This window comes from Macaca thibetana, chromosome 14 (genome assembly GCF_024542745.1).
Source record: "Macaca thibetana thibetana isolate TM-01 chromosome 14, ASM2454274v1, whole genome shotgun sequence".
NCBI lineage: Eukaryota > Metazoa > Chordata > Mammalia > Primates > Cercopithecidae > Macaca > Macaca thibetana.
In genome coordinates, this window is record NC_065591.1 from 12,248,763 (window position 1) to 12,266,429 (window position 17,667).

Genomic DNA, 17,667 nt, shown 5'->3' on the forward strand with positions numbered 1-17,667 from the left:
TCTATGTGGGAAGGTCCTAGAAAGGCAGGACAATCCTCCCCTGGAAGGACTACCACTTAAGAGCCTTGCAACCCTCAAAGAGTGTGTGAATAGGAAGGGTGCTGTGGCCCGCACGTGCGCGCCCCTGTGAGCATGTGTGTGTGCCCCTGCATGTGTGCACGCCCCTGTGAGCACATGTGCATGCCCCTGTGAGCATGTGTGCACACTCCTGTATGTGTGCACACCCCTGTAAGCACGTGTACATGCCCCTGTGAGCACGTGTGCACGCCCCTGTGAGCATGTGTGTGCCCCTGCATGTGTGCATGCCCCTGTGAGCATGTGTGCACGCCCCTGTGAGCACGTGTGCATGCCCCTGTGAGCATGTGTGCACACTCCTGTATGTGTGCACACCCCTGTAAGCACGTGTACATGCCCCTGTGAGCACGTGTGCACGCCCCTGTGAGCACGTGTGCACGCCCCTGTATGTGTGCACACCTCTGTTCATGTGTATGACTGTGTAGACCAGATGTCTGTGTATGTCAGCTGGCCTGTGTGTCTGGGTCTGCGCACGGGTGTATTCATGCATTTCCATGAGTGGCTGCCTGTCCACATGTGTCCTTGTATATGTGTCTCCACCTTTGTCTTGGTGTGTGTCTTGTACATGTGCATGTCTACAGGGGGTAGCATGTGTAATTATAACTAATAATGTATGTGTGTAAGCTTCGATACAAATATGGAAGTAAATGCGTGTCCATCTGTTTGGGTCTAAGTGTGAAAGAGTGAATCTGTGCAGGCCAGGCACGGTGGCTCACGCCTGTAATCCCAGCACTTTGGGAGGCTGAGGCAGGCGGATCACCTGAGGTCAGGAGTTTGAGACCAGCCTGGCCAACATGGTGAAACCCCATCTCTACTAAAAATACAAAAATTAGCTGGGCATGGTGGCAGGTGCCTGTAATCCCAGCTATGTGGGAGGCTGAGGCAGGAGAATCGCTTGAACCCAGGAGGCAGAGGTGGCAGTGAGCCAAGATTGCGCCACTGCACTCCAGCCTAGGGGAGAAGAGCGAGACTTCATCTCAAAAAAAAAAAAAGGAAAAAGAAAAAAAGAGTGAATCTGTGCTTTTGTGGCCCAGGGTTTGTGGGTCTCTGTGCCTCCCCTGGCCCATGTGGGATTCAGGGACAGCAGGCTGGGGGACAGTTGGAGTACAGCAAGAGAGCTCTGGAGCACAGAGGGGGAGTTTGACCCCTCCTGGGCACGTGTGCAGAGCTGAGCCCAGTGCATGCACAAAATGCACATGCATACAAGTTTATGTGCTCTGAACCACACTCACCCTGGGGTGGGGCTGGGAGTAGCCAAGGCTCACCTGACGCTGCTGTTGCGGTGGTCTGCAGTTGGCAGCTCCAGGGCGAGGCCAGCGGGCATGGGTGGCCCCGTGGGGAGTGGCTGCTGCTGGAAGATGAGCTCAGGAGTTAGGTCCACCTCGGTAGGGCTCACCATGACCTTGGCAGCAGAGAGCAGAGCGGTCTTCCCCTTATTGTAGTTCTCCAGCACCTGAGGACAGGACAGAGGAGGCTGGGGGTGGTGGAGGGACACCAGGCCCCACTCTGGGGCCAATGTGGAGCCAGGGCCCAGGCCTCTCAGGCTAAGCAGAGCCTCATGGAGTCACCTGGGTCCCACTCTCCTCCTCCCGAGGGCACCACTCCCCAAGGCCTGAGACTTGCCCATCTGGTCACAACTTGCCCCACAGCCCAGCGAGTGCTCCTGCCCTGCCTGCCTTCAGCCTTTCCGCAGACAGGGAGTGGCTGTGGCTGTCGCTGCTTGCCCATGCATCTGTTAAGTGCCAGGTGGCCTTCAGGGCCTCTGAGCTGAGCCTGCCTAAGGGACAGGCCCCTGGGAGTCTCTTTATCTCCTCCCCACCATGGGGCAACGTGGTGATGTGGAGAGAGCCAGGGGTGTGAGGTTGAAGTATTTGAGTGGGGCTTTCTGGCCCAGCTACCTACTTCTCTGAGCCCCAGCACCCATGTCTGTAAAATGGGGCAGTGATCCGACGGTGCTTACGGGGTTCTGATGGGGTGACAGTGCCTTGTTCCCTGGTGACACCCTGCCGGGAACTGCCTCACCTTGTTGAGCCCCTCCATGACCACATAGGGCAGGTGCTCGTGCAGCATGGCTGGCGAGATGATCACCTCATTGAAGGCCTTGTTGTCGCCCCAGATGGCGAAGTACGTGGGCTCCTCCTGCTCACAGCAGCTGAGAGGGACGTGGGCAGAGGGGAGTTAAGGATAGGGTGGTGGCCTGGCCCTCAGCTCCTGGCTCTGCTCTCTGCCCTGCTCAGCAGGGCTGGTATGGTTTGGAGGCCCCTGGCCTGCCTGGCAGCAGGGCTCTGTTCCCTGGCCTGGCTCCTGCCCTGCCCTCAGCCTGGGAAAGGCTGACCTTGAGCCTCAGCCATGGTCCCTCCACAGCCTTCGACCAGCTTTTGGCCTGGGTCACACCCGTTCCACCTGCTGCAGGGCCCAGCTCACCAGCTTTGTGTCAGGCGAGGAAGCGGACCCTGGAGGGAGGAGCCAGAGCCCAGCTGTCTGAAGGAGCGCAGTGGGAAAGGTCTCCCCCCTGGTCTGCTCCTGTTCTCTTTCCTGGCGTGGCCCCCACCTTGCTTACAGCTGTCTTCGAGGAATCCCCTTGATGAAGCCAAGTGACAACTGAGGTGTGAGCTGGCCAGGGCCTGAGGGGTGAGCCCTCCAGGGCACCTACTTTTAAATGGACCATGAGTGGGGAGAGTTGCCCTGGGGGACACCAGGGAAGGGCTGACACTGGAGGCGAAGCCAAACTATGGAGAGAGACGCCTGGAGTCCTGCTCAGGGCTGGCCTTTTGTTCCATTTCCAGAGCCCGATGCTGGGGAAATCCCGCCATGGAAGCCCTGGGCCATCTTCTCCCAGCCCCCACCCCCAGCCCCGAGGGGTGACTAAGCCAAGGCCGGCCCTGCCCTCCACGGCCGCTACCCCCTGCAGCAGCAGACCCTGGCAGAACCTACCAGCACTGCTCCGCAGGGTGGTTGTGGACCACGTGGATGATGCGGCCAGGCGGGTAGAGTGGAGTGCTGGCTGAGAGGGCGATAGTTAGATCGCTGGGGTGGGTCCAGAGCCGCGTGCTGGCCAGGGTGGTCACCTCTACCTCCTCGGGCAGTTCTGACTTGGGGATGCATTTGGTGGCCCCCACGATGATCCGCCACTGTGTGGGGTGGAGTGGGAGAGATGGGGACAGAGCTAAGTGGCACTGGTTGGGGGGCAGGGGCAGGGGGACTGAGAAGGAGGGCTCAGCAGGTGAGAGGTGGGTGGTGAGATGGCAAAGGGGCAGGGGAAGGGCAGTGGCCGGAGCATTAAAGGTCGGTGCCCACCTGAAGAGGCAGTGGCTGAGGTGCACGGTGGCCAGACGGCCAATAAGGTGCCAAGGACAGATGACATGGAATTGCTGAATTTCAGGGCTGGCAAGGGGCTGGAAGCCCAGCCAACCCCTAATCTAGTAGATGGGGAGACAGGCCCAGTGAGGGGAAGGGACTTATTCTGGGTCACTCTGCAAGTCCAAGACAAAACACACCCTGGAGTTGAGTCCAGCTGGACCTGCCAGGCCTGGCCTGACGAAAGCCCAGGACTAATCTGGTGGGAGCAGTTCCACCTCCCCAGAACCAGGCTCCTCCAGGCAGGCACAGTCCCACAAAGCTTTGCTGCCCTGCTCACCGCCTGGCACCTGGTACCTGGCCCAGGGCCCTGCCTGCCACAGGGTCTAGGGCACCAAAGCTGGGAACGGTCCAGACGGGGCTGAGACAGTGAATGGGCGGAGGGCTCGCCCAGGGCAGGGGGTGGTGGGCGGGGGCCGAGGAGGGGTGACCACACAGAGGACCCTCTCCTCCTGCGCCTGGCCTGCTTCAGTGTGCCTGGCCACCACGTCCCCACCCCCACCTGGCCAACCCGCCCGCCAGTGTCCTCCAGAGACCTGATGCGGATTAGGAAGGGCTGACCCTCTCCTCTTGGCCACAGCAGAAAATGAGAACAAACTGTACCCAAATCCTCTCCACAGGTCATTCCCAGCCCTCTCTGAGCCTGGGGAATCTCAGTCTTCAGCAGAGGCCTTTCCTCACCGCTCAAAGTCTCCAGATCGCTTTCTCCTGACTGTGGGCAGCTCCCAGTTCTGTGTGATGGAAGCCTCTCGCTTCCCATCCTGATTCTGTTCTAACTTGTTATCTGAGCAAATGCAAGTCCCTCCCACTCTGGGTCTCAGTTTCCCTATCTGCACAATGACAGGGGTTGTATGGGTTGAGCCTAGGGAATGCTGAGGGTCTGACATCCTAAAGTTCCCATGACACCAGCCACACCCTGCCCTGGCCTCCCATGGCAGGGCCTTTTGTGCTTTGTCCCAAGAAACCAGTGGGGGTCAAGGGCAGGGACAGATGAGGCTGCACAGAGGCAGGGTGCCCAGGCGGGGGCTCACTTTGGGCTTGGTGCTTCGCTGCAGGACGTCCAGGAGCTGTCTGCGGAAGCCTTCCAGCTGGGAGAGGCCAATCCTGGGGAGGGAGCGAGACAGGGCCGTCAGCCAGGCCTGGTCAGGGGCTATGAGAGGTACAGGGCGAGGGGCGGAGGAGCAGGCACACGCCTAGCCCCTGGAACAAGAAGACACATCAGCCAGGGTCATGGGGTGGAGAGGCATCCACAGAGCAGCTCCCCAGAGCAGAGCCGAGGAGTGGAAGGACAGGCAGGGAGGGCACCAGCACGTGCGTTCACCTGGGCTTCTCACCACTGGGCAGCTAAGGGTGGGGAGGGGCATGGAGTCCCTTGAGAGACAGGAATCAGAGTGAGAGAGACACAGGGGCTGGGGGGTGGGGAGAGGCCTGGAGGAGAGAGGAACAGCCTGGCAAGGGACCGTGGAGTCGGGGGAAGGACTCACCTGGGGACGAGGTCTTTGCCCAGAACCACAGCAGTCACGAACTCCTTGGAATACTCCATCGCATCCTCACTGCAAGGGAAGCCGAAGCAGAAGCTAAGGCCAAGGGGGAGGGGTGGTGGCGTTCCGGAATCGGGGGGCCCAGCCACGAGCAAGCCCTGTTCTTGCACTCCTGGGTTGGGTCCCGGGGAGCTGGCTGGTGGCAGGCTGGGCTGCCTGCCCCCTACGCTGTCTTTCCCGCTGGTAAGGCTTTGCTGGTAGATCCTGGGGGGCGCACGGCATTTCAGAGCCCCCACCCTCCACTCTCCAAGCCACTCCCAGACCTCCATGTGACTAGAAGTCAGACTCCCAGTCCAGCCCCTAGCACCAGCCAACCCTCAGCCTCCACTGGTCCCAACTGCCCCAGCCAACTCTGAGGCCCCAGATGGCTCACCTCAGCAGGCCCCCTGGCGGGGAGTAGGCAAAGCACTTGAGGGTTGGGTACTGTGGGCGCAGAAGGAAGGAGAGGATGGCAGCGGTGCCCGCACCCAGAGAGTGGCCCACCACAATCAGGCCGTAGTGTTTGGTTCCGCGGCCCTGGAGACCGAGAGAAGCCTGAGAGCCCTGCCCCGCTGCCTGCCAAGTGACTGTCTTAGCCAACCCAAGGGAGGCAGAGGGTCTTCCCACCTTCCCAGAGTCCTGGGATCATGTCTGTGCTGTGTGAATGCTGGGGCACAGAGAACCAAGCTACGTCCCCGCAGAGCGACTGCTTAGGCTGACTGTTCTAATAAACTCTTACTTATGCTTCCAAACCTTGCTCAGAGGTTACATCCTTAGGGAAGCTCTCCTGATTTTCCAGGAGTGGCTCGCTCCCTCTAGTCATTGCATCTGTACCTGGGATGGAGTTTTTTTTATCACTACAGTGATTACTCTGCTATAAACATGTGGTTACCTGACCCCACCTCTCTACCATTTCACTACTAGACTGAAGTCTCCTGAGGCCAGAGCCTGCTTTGCTTTGGAAAGGGCAGCTGGTGGCACCTCAGGAGCTACCTGCACAGACCGTGGCCAGTGGGCAGGACTCAGTTCCCGCCCCTCCCTCAGTTCCCCACTTCTCTCTGCTCTGTATTTTGAGCCTCTCCATGTTTCCTTCTGACAAATGATTCTGCAGCTAGGAAGCTTAAAAGCCGCCTGCCCTGAATCATCTTTGTGCCGCTGGTGTCTGGCATGAATCAGGTGCCCAATGACTGTAGGTGGGGCGGAGCAGGACGCCCACGGGACCTGGCACAAAAGAGGAGGGGTTGGGAGCCAGGCTCGAAGAGGTTGCAGGAGCCTGGCTTGTGTGGGAGGTGCGAGGCTCCATCACCCATCCATCCTCTCCTCTCTCTGCTGCCTTGGAGGAGGGGGACCCAGGTGTGACAAGGGCTTGGTGTCATGGAAAATGCCTCACCAGGTCTCGCCCAAAGGCCTGGGAGAGGACCATCTCCTGCTCCAGTTTCTTCTTGATGTACTCAGCTGAGAGGACCATTCCCTGGGTGGGCAGGAACAGAAGCAGGTGTTGGTGGGAGGCCTCCCAGTGACCAGCAAACCCACAGTGACCTGCAGCTCAGGAACTCCGCCCCATCCATTTTTCCCTTTGGGCCTCGTGACAACCCGGCTGGCAGACATGCTGACCGTGTCACTTCCATTTCACAGGTGGGAACTGAGGCTCAGAGGGGTGGTGTGGCTAATGAAGCTGCTATGATCACTTCCCAGCTGCCTCTCAGGTTCTTCCATGGACAGGCTCTGGGCTGGGCAGGGCAGTGGGGGTCGCAGCAGTGGGCCGCATAGGCCTTCCAGACTAATCCATGCCTCTCTGACCAATCTCTTCCAGTGAGCCCAGCAGGCAGGGAGGAACCCCCAACAATACACGCCTCTGCATGCTGGCAGGGGAGGAAAGAAGCCCAGGGACTCTGGGGTCCATGATGTGGGGTACCTTGTGGCCTAGCCAGGTGCCGTGGTGCCCCTCCACGGGGAGGCGCTCAGCGTCACCCGTCAGGTCAGTCAGGGCATCCTTGGGGAGAGAGGAGACAGGTAAGGGGTGGGCTAAAGAGGATAGGAAGAGGGAGGCAGGCACCCCCGGGGGCTGGAAGCCACGGGCAGCGTACCTTGGGGGACAGGGTCCCCCGGATACTGATCACCACCTTCTTCTTGTCATGGTCCACCGCCACGTAGAAGGGCGTTTCGTAGACCTAGGAGGTGGGCAGCTCGTGAGCCTGAGTGGCCCCGGTGGGGCCAGACTCGGGGAAAGTGACCTAGGCAGGTCTCCTTCCCGGCCAGGAACTCTGGCTCCACCAGCCACGGGGCCTCTGCCGCTGGAAAGGGTCACTGGGGATCTCCTCCCGACCCCAGTCACAGGCCTGCCCTGCCCTCCCAGCTCCTTGCTGGCTCTGGCAGCCCTGAGTGCCACCACTTGCCCCTCAGTCCAGGTGATGTCTGCCCCTCCCTGCTTCTGCCCTCACTTCCTTTCCCCAAAGGGCTAGGGCCCGGCAACCCAAACACTGGGTGTGGGGTTGATGTCAGATTTCCCAGCCCCAGAGGTGGTGCAGGTAGGCCAGGGTCCGGGGAGGAGGGGGCCACCTCTGGTCTGCCCAGCTAGGGATGCCTGGAAGCTGCAGCCAGCCAGCGCCAGCCAAGCGAGGGCTCCTGCTGGCCTGGAAGGACAGCCTCAGCACCCTAGGCCCTCAGCTGCCTGCTCCAGACACGAAGCTCCCGCCCTGCCTGGCCTCACCGCATCGTGGCAGGAGGTATAGACGATGTCCACCGCAGTCATGTTCTCATCCAGGAAGTGGCGCCGGATGGCAATGGCGTTACAGCCACAGCAGTTGTCTTCCTCGATGGTGACTCCAGGGGCGAACCGCGGCCTCGCAGGACACAGGCAACACCTGGGGTAGGGTGACAGAGAGTTCAGGGCCAGGGAGTCCCTGAGGGAACAACTGTCTCCTGCCACCGTCCCTGGAACCAGTTCCAGTTGGGCGTTCAGCCCCACTGCCTCTCCCAAATCACCCTTGCTAAGTCCTGGTGACCCCCACGTCACCAAATCCACTGGACACTCTTAGCCTTCCTCTTAACTGAGCTCTTGGCAGCACCTGACCCTGTGGGCCCTTCCCTCTCCCCACCTGGCTGGGGCCCCCTCCCCTCTGGGATCTCCCCTCTGGGCAGGGCCTACTCAGCGATGCCCCCAACACTGAGGTCCTGGGGTCCCTCTGGGGGCACTGGCTCCTCCATGCACTCATGCAGTCTTATGTTTCAGACACCATCTGCATGCTCAGGAATCCATCCCAGGCCTGCCCCAACCCCCAGATGCTTCCATCCAATGGCCTAGCCAACACCTCCCTCGGAGGCCTGACAACCTGCCAGCTCTCAAACCCCTTCCCTGCTTGTGTACCCCAACCCTCCTGAGGTCTTCCCAAGGCCCCTTGGTTGCTTGGCCTCTGGCTTGCAGCTGTCTGTGGCTCCTCAGCCCTCACCCCCACGGCCATGCTACTCGGTCAGTACACGTGCTCGGCTTCCCTTCACACTCAGAGCTGGACTCCAGGCGTTCCCTCACCTCCCCTACCCCCGTCCTGGAAGCTCTGCCTGGGACCGCCATAGTGGCCTTGACTGGCCTCCTTGCACTTGCCCCTATGCTCTCAGCTCAGCAACAGAGTGGCCCTTTTAAGAGAAGTCGAGCCACATCATTTTCTTTTTAAGACCCTACAGCAACACCCTGTGTACCCCACCTGGCCCTGGTCTCTCTGATCTGCCGCCGGCATGTTCAGCAGCACCTGAGACAGCGTGGCCTGGCCCTTGCTCCTCTGGGCCTCTGTTCAAATGTCCTGTCACAGTGAGGTCTCTCCTGCTACCTCATCTAACAGCGAGGGCTCCCCAGGCCCCCAGGCACCTGGCTTCATGTGGGTCCAAAGCGCCCATCTGCTCCACCATGTGCCCTATTCGCCTTGTCTATGTGCTGTCCACCTCCCTGCTGGGCAGTGATCACCACAGAGAGGTCCACGGCTGTATCCCCAGCACCCAAACAGTGCCAGGCACACAGTAGCCTCCCCTGTGAGGATGAGGCAGCCTGGGAGCTGGGCACCCGACTAGGTGCAGCTGCGCCTCAGGCCACCAGAGGGAGCCAGCACCCAATGGCTAGGGCACCAGGCGCTGGAGCCCACGTGACTGGGCCTGCCAGCTGTCACGGGATGACAGCTGAGATTTTATTAAGAAGCTTGGATTCTGGCGATGCTGGGAGGTTTGTCTTCACTTGGAACATCACCTGAGTGACTATTACACACTTTCCAATGGGGAGAGGATTCGCTGAGAAATCCACAGTGTTTGCAGAGGGGACAACCCCAATGTACAATGGGACAGCATGGTCTCCCCCACTGCAGGTCAAGTGGTGGCGGGCCAGGGTCTAGGGGCTGAGCTCCTGTGCTCGGCAGCTGTTCCCTCTTCAACCTCAGCTGAGCATGAAGCTGTAACAGTGTGGCCTTTGGAGACTGGAAGCTTGAGTTTGAACCCTTGCAGTGTCACCTCCTGACTGTAAGGGCCTGGAGGTCATTCAGCCATTCTAAGCTTCAGTTTCCTCTTCTGTAAGAGCAGGTGCTGACAGCTACTTCACAAGGGTGGTGTGAGATCAAGGGTCCAAGATGCAGAAATGGTCTGGCCTATTATAAGTTCTTAATAACGGGTGGCTCCTCCCTTCTCTGGTGACAGGGCTGCCTCTGAGTCAGTGATCTGCAGGCCAGGGGGACCAGTCAGGGGAGCAGGGCCAGCACCCTGGAAGGCAGGGCGCTGGGGCTCATCCAGGGCAGGGCTGGGGCCCAGCCAGAAGCAGGCCTGGCTTGCTGTGCTCTGCATGGGCTGAGAACTGCTGCCAGGGGAGAGGCCTGGGCCTGAGGCAGATGGGCAGCCCTTCTCCCTCTGGCCAGGCTGCTATGGACAGGCTGGGGCACTGAGAAGGACACTGGACTCTGGCCTCCTCCTACCACCCTGGGCTGCAGGCCTGCCTCTCTCAGCCCCACAGGTACCTGGTTCTTCCAGGCAGGGGCCTGGCTGGGCCCTCATGAGTCTAGGGACTCTGCTCTCTCTGCAGCACGAAGGCACCTAATGCAGATACCAGCATCCCTCCTGTCTGCAGAGCACCAAAGAGCCCTGCCTGCCAGTGACGCCCTGGGTTCTGAAACACCCTATGGGCAGGCAGGACAGATCCCACCTGTTACAATTTAGGAAACTGAGGCTCCAAGAGATGTCCTCACACTGCCAGCGAGTAATGGAGCCTGGTGCTCATTTTGAGAAGTTCTCTGCCATCGCTGGGACTCCCAGGGATGCAGGCAAGAATGCCAGGCACGTGCAGCTGACAAAGATGGGAAGTGGGCATGAGGTGATCTAGTCCTCTCTGATCAGTTGCTGGAGGGATGATGAGGTTCGGCCCCGAGAGCCACTCAGCTTTCTGAGGACAGGGAGGGCATTGCAGAGTAGGTGTGGCTGCTGTGGGTCCCAAGGGCAGAGGTGTCAAGGAAAGAAGCTGCTGCCCAGAATGCCAGTCTTTCCAGAACGGGAGCCCAGGGAGCTGTCCTCCTTCTGCCTGGCATGAGCTGAGGGCGGAGACACCCAGGACAGGGAGGGCTTCCTCCTGGAGCAGGTGCCCTTCTCTGGCCCACTTAGGAAAGCAGAGTCCACCCAGTCCCCAAGCGGTGGGCTGAGGGCGGAGCCAGGCTGCAGGCCAGGTCTGGGGCTAAGGCCTTTCCCAGATCCCTACGAAGAAGGTTGGAGCCTTTAAGTAACAGGCCTTCTTGGTGCCTTTCCAGAGACCTCTATGGATGGGGCCTCCCTACCAGGAAAGTCCTTTCTTCTAGAAAGGCAGAGCACATGAGGGGAGCTGAGAGAAGGGAAGATGTGGGCAGAAGGGAATGGCTGAGGGGGCAGAGAGAGAACGCCAGAAGGGGAGGGAAGGCAGCAGTATGGGTGTTATGCAATATCTCATCTAGCCCTCTCCAAAAAATTCCACGAGGTATGTATCAACATCTTCACTTCGCAGATAAAGAAACCAAGGCTCAAAGAGGTAGACCCACTTGCCCAAGGCTGCAAGTGACAACATCTGGATTCAAACCCATAACTGTGTGACTCCGAAGCCCACAACTTCACTGCTCAGGGATAACACAGAACTAGAAAGGCTGAGGCCCACAGAGGCGCAGAAAAGAAGCCATTCAGGGCAAAGCAGCGGGTGCAGCCCCTTAGCCCTTCCTCACATACCACCCGGGAGGAGAGGCGCAATCGCCAGGAGACGGGACGGGGTACTCACGAGCAAGACCGAGCCAGCTGGCAGAGGCCGCAGGCGGGCTTCCGCATCAGGTACATAGGCCACCCATAGGCAGCCAGGGCAAAGAGCATGTAGTAGCAGACCTCTTTGTAGCGGAGCATCTCTTGCTAGAAGAGAGGAGGCAGAGGGCAGTCACCTCCTGCCCTTCCCGCCTGCAGCCTCAGGGCCCAGCAGTTCCCAGGGTGGGAGACTGCAGACCCACCCCCAGGCAGGGAGGCGCTGCTGGTCCCCTGCTGAGGTGTGGGGCCCAGGCCGTGGAGGAAGGCCACTCCTCCAGGTGATAATTGCATTTCCCTAATTATCTCCATGCAACCAGAACACGAATCCTCAGAGATCTGTCCTGTTGCTCCAGTCTCAGAATTAATGATTTGGGGACAGAAAATCATTTGGTCCATTTCCTTGCCTGTTTTTCAGAGAAGGGAAGAGTTGAGGGGCGTGAGGAGTAATCCCCCCAACTCAGCAATCAGTGCTGGGAAAATGTAGCCCTGAGAGGCCCCGGCCCTCTAGCTGGGCGGGGTGTGTGGGCCTTGAGCAACAGGGCAGCCACGCTGGGCCAGGAGACCAATCACCAAATCTCTGGCCCTCCTGTTCTTTGACTGCAAATATCGGGAGCCTTCAACTTGACTCAGCCAGCTGCAGGTTCCCAGGGCTCCGGGCAGGGGCTGCGGTGGTGGGAGATTGGGATCTCTCCGGAGAAAGGCGCCAGTTTGAAAGTCAGTGTGTCTGAGGCCCGGCGGCCACTGTTGACACTGAGGAGGTTATTGGCTGCTGGGGTGGAGGGAGGAAGAGGCAGGGGTGTCCCAGCAAAGTGTCTGCCAGCTTCCAGTCTTTCCCGAGTGCCCCAGGCACTGGGAGAGGGAATTAGTCACCTTGTAAAAGTTAAGGAGGGTGATTAGTCACCTTGTGAAGTGAAATAGGTAGCACCTTGATCAGGGCCCGGAGGGGTGGAAACATCCCTGGCCAGCTCAGCTGCTCTTCAGGAACGAGAGTGGGAAGGAGGTAATTATCCTCTCCCTGTCGGGAGCTCCCGGCAGCCCTGGGGATGGGGTGGGCCCTGGCAGCCTCTGCCAGGTGGCAGGTGTGACCCTGGCACCTCAATGGGAGTCACTTGATGGGAGTCACAGCTGTCTGCCCTGCCCGCTCCCTGTGAGGAGTGGGAGGGAGAGGGTGGTGAGAATACCCAGGACAGAGCCTGGCAAGCAGAAATGGGCTGGTTTGGGGCACCTACTATGGATATGGCTGTTTTCAGAGAGGATACAAATGCCTGCTTTAGTGGGGAGTAGGGACAGGCAGGGAGGACTGAGGCTTTTCTAGAGGATTGAGTGTTGGGGGCTTTTTTCCTCTTTTTAAGGGACAGTGCAGCTGGAGTGCAGTGGCAATCATAGCTCACTGCAGCCCTGATCTCCTGGGCTCAAGCAATCCTCCTACCTCAGTATCCCAAGTAGCTGGGGTCACAGGCATGTGCCACCATGCTTGGCTATTTTTATTTTTTATTTATTTATTTTTTTTTACAGAGACAGGGTCTCACTATGTGGCCCAGGCTGGTCTCAAACTCCTGGCCTCAAGCAATCCTCCCACTTTGGCCTCCCAAAGTGCTAGGATTGCAGGTGCAAGACAGCACATGTGGCCTAAAGGACTGAGACTTCTAAGAGACGGAATCCTTTCCATTAGCATCCTGGCTGGCACTGAGGTTTCCTGGCACTGTGATGGGAATGGCTCGCATCCTCTCAGCACAGCTCTGGTAGAAGGTGTGCCCAGCGTCATTTCACAGATACAGGATCAGGCTCAGAGGCGATGAGGGGCCTGCTGGAGGTCGCAGAGACAGGCATCAGGGCAGATGCATGCTCCAATCGTTTGCTTCCTAAGGCAGGGCCTGTTTCTCCCGGCTGCCAGCTGTGGTTTCAGCCTGGGCTGTACTAGGCCCTGGCCTGTGCTGGGCCCTGGCCTGTGCTGGGCCCTGGGCTGTGCTGGGCCCTGGGCTGGGGCCCTCCCACCATGGTACTGGTACCACCTTTCCCTATAACACACTGAATTTCTACGAAAGACGATTGAGAAAAGGTTCCACTATAAAAAAGCTCGGAAACCCAAGTACTACGCCCCTTGTGTTTCATAACAGCAGCAGGAGCAGCAAAAATCCTAGCAGCTCACCCTGGTGAAGCACTCTGTCATCTCAAGAGGCCAGGACCAAACACTTCTGAACTTGGTAAAGGAATTCAGGGGATTTGTTTGTAGAATCGGTGTGAGGTGGGTGGTTCTCGTGAGGGGCATGATCTGAGCAGAGAGGCTCTCCGGAGAGCCTGGAGGAGGGGGACAGGGCAGGGGCAATGTGGCTGGCACTGCGAGGGCAGCTGGGAGGAGTTTGCTTAGGTCATTGTGGCAGAGTGCGAGGGATGGGGATGGGGTGGGGTAAGAGCTGATCTCTGACTCACCGAATTCTTGAGGTCGAGGTACTTGGTGTTTCTGGTCACCGGCATCCCAGACAGGAAGGCCAAGATGTCATTGTTTGCCTGTAAGACAGGCAGGTGAAGAGGGACAATCACTGGCCCAGGCCCAGCTGCATGGTCGGGAAAGGGGGCCCAGGCCCTGGTGTCCACCTGCTTCCCAAAGGCCAAGAAGCCCAAAGGGCATGCAGCTTCTAGTTCTTCCAGGATTCAGCCACTTTTCCAAAATCTGAGGTATCCCCATATTTCCAGATGCTCTCCTTCTACCCAAAACACCAAGCCCCTGAGGACATTCCTGGCCCACAGCAGGGGGAGGGTATTTTGTATGAGACACAGAAACCCTAACTGGGGTTGGTGTGCTGGGGGGGATGTGGGGTGGGCAGAGCAGCCATATAGAAGACCAACTCGGGAGCTCACAGCGTCCACTAAGCCTGCGGATAGAAGTCCTTTGAGAGCCAGCCCCAGAGGCAGCCATGCATGGCCCGGAAAGTCCCTTGAATAGTAGTCACGGAAAGCCTGGCCAAAGGACAAGCTCAGGAAGGCAGGGGGAGCCAGAGGAAAAGGTGACCTCCAGGGTGCAAGAGGGTGCATGGTCACTGGGGAGCGGCATGGGAGCCGAGTCCTCTGCTGCAGGGGCTGCAGGGAAGGGGCTTGGAAGGAGGGTGGTGTGGAGAGGTGACCTGGAGAGGGCCTGGCAGTGCTCACCTCGTCCAGCACGGCATTGCGCTTGGCCCGCTGCCGCTGCCGGAGCAGCACCAGGCCAGCAATGATGTCCGACGGCACAATGTCAAGGTCCCGGAAGAACTCCGCAAAGAGGTAGGCAATTTCTGAGTAGGCATCCTATGAGGTCCAGGAAGGCAGGAGGCAGTGGCAGGGGAGCAGGAGAGAGGACGAGAGGCCAGGAGTAAATCCCCCAGGACTGGGACGCTGCAGAAGCAGGTGTCTGCTCGGGGATCCCCTGGGCAGGTTCTCCCTGGCACCTCCACAGCGCCCGCTGAGCCTGACCCCATGCGGCCCTGTGCGCCTGTGACCCTGAGGGCCCTGCCGAGGGCTCTGGGCTCCTAGACCTGGCAGTAGCCTCCCAGCCCTCTCCTCTCCTTGGAATTTGCACGGTGCCCACTGTCTACCAAGAGCAGGCACCTACTTGAGTCACTCCTTTCTGCTTTCCCAGATGCTAGGATCAAGGCCGGGCGGCTCTGGCTCATTTCTCCTCTAGCCAGCTCCTGGCTGCCTTCGCCCCACCAGCTGGGACCTTGGAAGTCCCTCTTAAGGCCTCTGTGGAGCCTGCTAGGTCTCAGGTCCCCTCCCCCAGCTACCCACAGGCTGCTGGCTCAGTGATCCCCACAATGTGCCCTAGAAGGGGGGTGTTCTCTCTGGTCCAGTGGCCCCCCTGTGGCTTCTCTCCAGGTCCTTGGCCTGAGGACAGCGCATGTCTGGGCCTCAGGCCAGGAGGCGAGCCCTGCTGGCTGGTGCACTCTTAGTCTTCCCTTCCTGGCCCCATGCTGCAGCCCCAGCCCCAAGCCTCTTCCCTAACCTGTCAGGAGACGCTGAGGTGGGAACCACCACATGGCCAGGTCTCACCGGGTCTCGCCCCTGGATGTTTGGTACTCGTAAGTGAATCAATCAAGGGCTGCAAATTCAAATGCCGAATGGAGCCAAACAGAGCCAGCTACTGCTCAGCTCCAGCTGACCGGAGGCCCTCCAGGACCCACTTCACCAGATTTAGAAATACAGAAGTTTATGGAGACACCCCTGATTTTTAAATACTGGCATCCAATTAAAGTGTAAGCAACACAACACAGGCTGATTAAAACGTGCTTGGGACCGGACCTGGCCCCTGAGGCCATCAGTGTCTATCGGGACCTTTGCCCTGGGGCTCCGCTGTGATGTGCTTGCTATCTTTTCCCCAGACTCTGACAACAGCCCCAGCTCTGCCCGTGCACCCGGAGGGGCGGGCGTGCCCTCCACGCAGCAGCCCCAGCCTCCATCCGCCAGGGGCCAGCTCTCTGCCCTCTACATGGCCTGCCTACAGCCCAGACCCCTCAGACCGCCCCAGAGAGACGCAAGGGGGTGCTCCCCGCCCACCAGGGAACTCGGGGGCTTTCTTACACTTGATTACTCACTCTACGGCTCACCAGGGGACGCTGGTGGGCAGGAGCCACTCGAGGCTTCCCGGTGGCTTCCGTGGAAGGCACTTGGCTGTCTGCCTCAGGGAGGAGTGGTCTCCTGACCTCACTGGCTCTGCTACTAACTAGCTGTGGGACGCTGAGCAAGTCACTCCACCTCTCTGGGCCTCAGCTGCCTGATCTGTAAAATGAGGGGTGGGACTAGATGATCTCTAAGGTCCCTGCTCGCTGCGGGGCGCCCCTGGAGGATCCCGGGGCCTGCTTCCCTTCCCTCCCCTTGGGGGCCACCCCCAGCTGGCCGTGTCTTCCTTCTGCAGCGCGCTGGCATTAAGTCTGACCCTCTGGCCACTCCTCCGAGCTCCCAGGTGCTGAAGGCTATGTGTCCCCATCTAAGACCGTGCTAAATGCCTATCGGCTTTGCCAGGCCTTCTTGATTAATTTGCTGCTGGTGAAATGCTACTTTTCTTTGTCTTTAGGTCACCCTGACTCTGCATTATTTCTTCTCCTAAACTACAGTGTAAGTTCCAAGGGAGTCGATGCAGTCTTCACAGCTTTCTGTTCCCTTGACAAAGCAAGTGGACGCGGTCTTGCACGCTGGAGCGAGTGGCTCAGTGAATAACAGGCCCTGTGTGAGCAGGCTGTACTTGCTGCTGGAAACCCAGCTCCTTCCCACCAGCCCTGCCCCATCCTGCTTTGCCAAAGGAGCAAACAGCCCCTTAATCACCTGACCACAGGATGTGAGCCAGAGGGGAGCGACCTCCCAGTACTTACTGACTGGGAGTCCTTCGTCCGCGTGCAGCAGAGGAACACTTTGAGCCGGCGCGACCAGCTGGTGGCTTGACCCTCCTCTAAGCGGTGCCTGCAAAGCAGGAGAGGCGGTATGTGTGAGGTCAGAGGGCTGGACCAGAAGAGCTGGGACCCAGACATTCTGGAAACAGGGCAGCCTGTTCCCAGGACCTTACCAAAGGGTTCCCACAGGGGGTTCTTGGGGGTAACAGGGCCCAGGCCCTGTCAGAGCTGGTGGCCAGTGGCCTGGCTGCTGGCCAGCAGCGGCACTGCCTGACGGACTCCTGCTAGCCTAAGATGGTGTGTGCTGTTGGCCAAAGGTGGGTGGGTGGAAGAGGGAGTGCTGGAGAGACCTGGCTTTTGGAAGACCGAACACAGGCAGGCTCTGGGGCTTCAGAGCTGGGAGCCCAAAGTGGGGGCTACCCTGCAGCTCAGGTGTCCAAAGACTCAAACCCTGGGAGAGGTCAGCAGGGTACTGGGCCTCTCTGTCGTCTTGTTCTAAGGCCTGGAACAGACCTTCCAGAAAGACCTGCTTTTCCCCAGAAAGGATTTCAGACACTTACATATTCTACTTACAGGAAATTTATGGGGCTAAATGAGGCTCTGCATTTCCCAATTCCTCGGATCTGATACCTAGGCAGAGGGCTCCATCCCTCACCCACATGGTTGCCCTTGTCTATTCTCACCCCCCAACCCCACCCCCAGTGGGTCTGGCTGCTCGGATGGAGATTCAGGGTCTCCAGGAGTCTGTACCCAAAGGCAGAGCAATGCGCCAGTTATTCACAGAGGTTCCTCCTAGGCTGGATGTCTGCAGTCGGTGTGTTTTGAGCGTAAAGACAACAGATCCAACGTTAAAAGTGCAGACCTCCAAACCGAGCAAGAAGGGGCTGGCTTGCTTTTGTGCCATGTGCTGGCCCCTTAAAAGCCTGATGCTGGGTGGTCAGGAGAGGAAGGTAAGGGTGGCCCTCAGATGCATTCAAGGCACTTAACATCCATCTGGAGTGACAGGCCAGGCCCTTTTTGAGCCTCTTGGCTCCTCCGTCTCTCTAAGGACCGCTTCCTGCTCTCCAACCCTGGCTCCA

General features: G+C 59.1%; 1 protein-coding gene across 2 annotated transcripts in view; it reads right to left on the bottom strand.

Moving 5' to 3' along the window:
* The window catches only part of DAGLA (diacylglycerol lipase alpha), a 67,977-nt gene that overhangs the window by 4,597 nt on the left and 45,713 nt on the right, over positions 1-17,667 (bottom strand). For both annotated transcript variants that reach the window (XM_050756883.1, XM_050756882.1), the window contains exons 6-19: positions 16,571-16,658; positions 14,379-14,513; positions 13,662-13,739; positions 11,215-11,339; positions 7,663-7,816; positions 7,040-7,123; positions 6,868-6,945; positions 6,343-6,423; positions 5,347-5,489; positions 4,917-4,985; positions 4,464-4,536; positions 3,010-3,206; positions 2,098-2,227; positions 1,341-1,528 (exon numbers count right to left, since the gene is read on the bottom strand). In XM_050756883.1, coding sequence (XP_050612840.1) covers positions 1,341-1,528; positions 2,098-2,227; positions 3,010-3,206; positions 4,464-4,536; positions 4,917-4,985; positions 5,347-5,489; positions 6,343-6,423; positions 6,868-6,945; positions 7,040-7,123; positions 7,663-7,816; positions 11,215-11,339; positions 13,662-13,739; positions 14,379-14,513; positions 16,571-16,658 — 1,623 coding nt within the window. The remainder of the gene's footprint in view (positions 1-1,340; positions 1,529-2,097; positions 2,228-3,009; positions 3,207-4,463; positions 4,537-4,916; positions 4,986-5,346; positions 5,490-6,342; positions 6,424-6,867; positions 6,946-7,039; positions 7,124-7,662; positions 7,817-11,214; positions 11,340-13,661; positions 13,740-14,378; positions 14,514-16,570; positions 16,659-17,667) is intronic.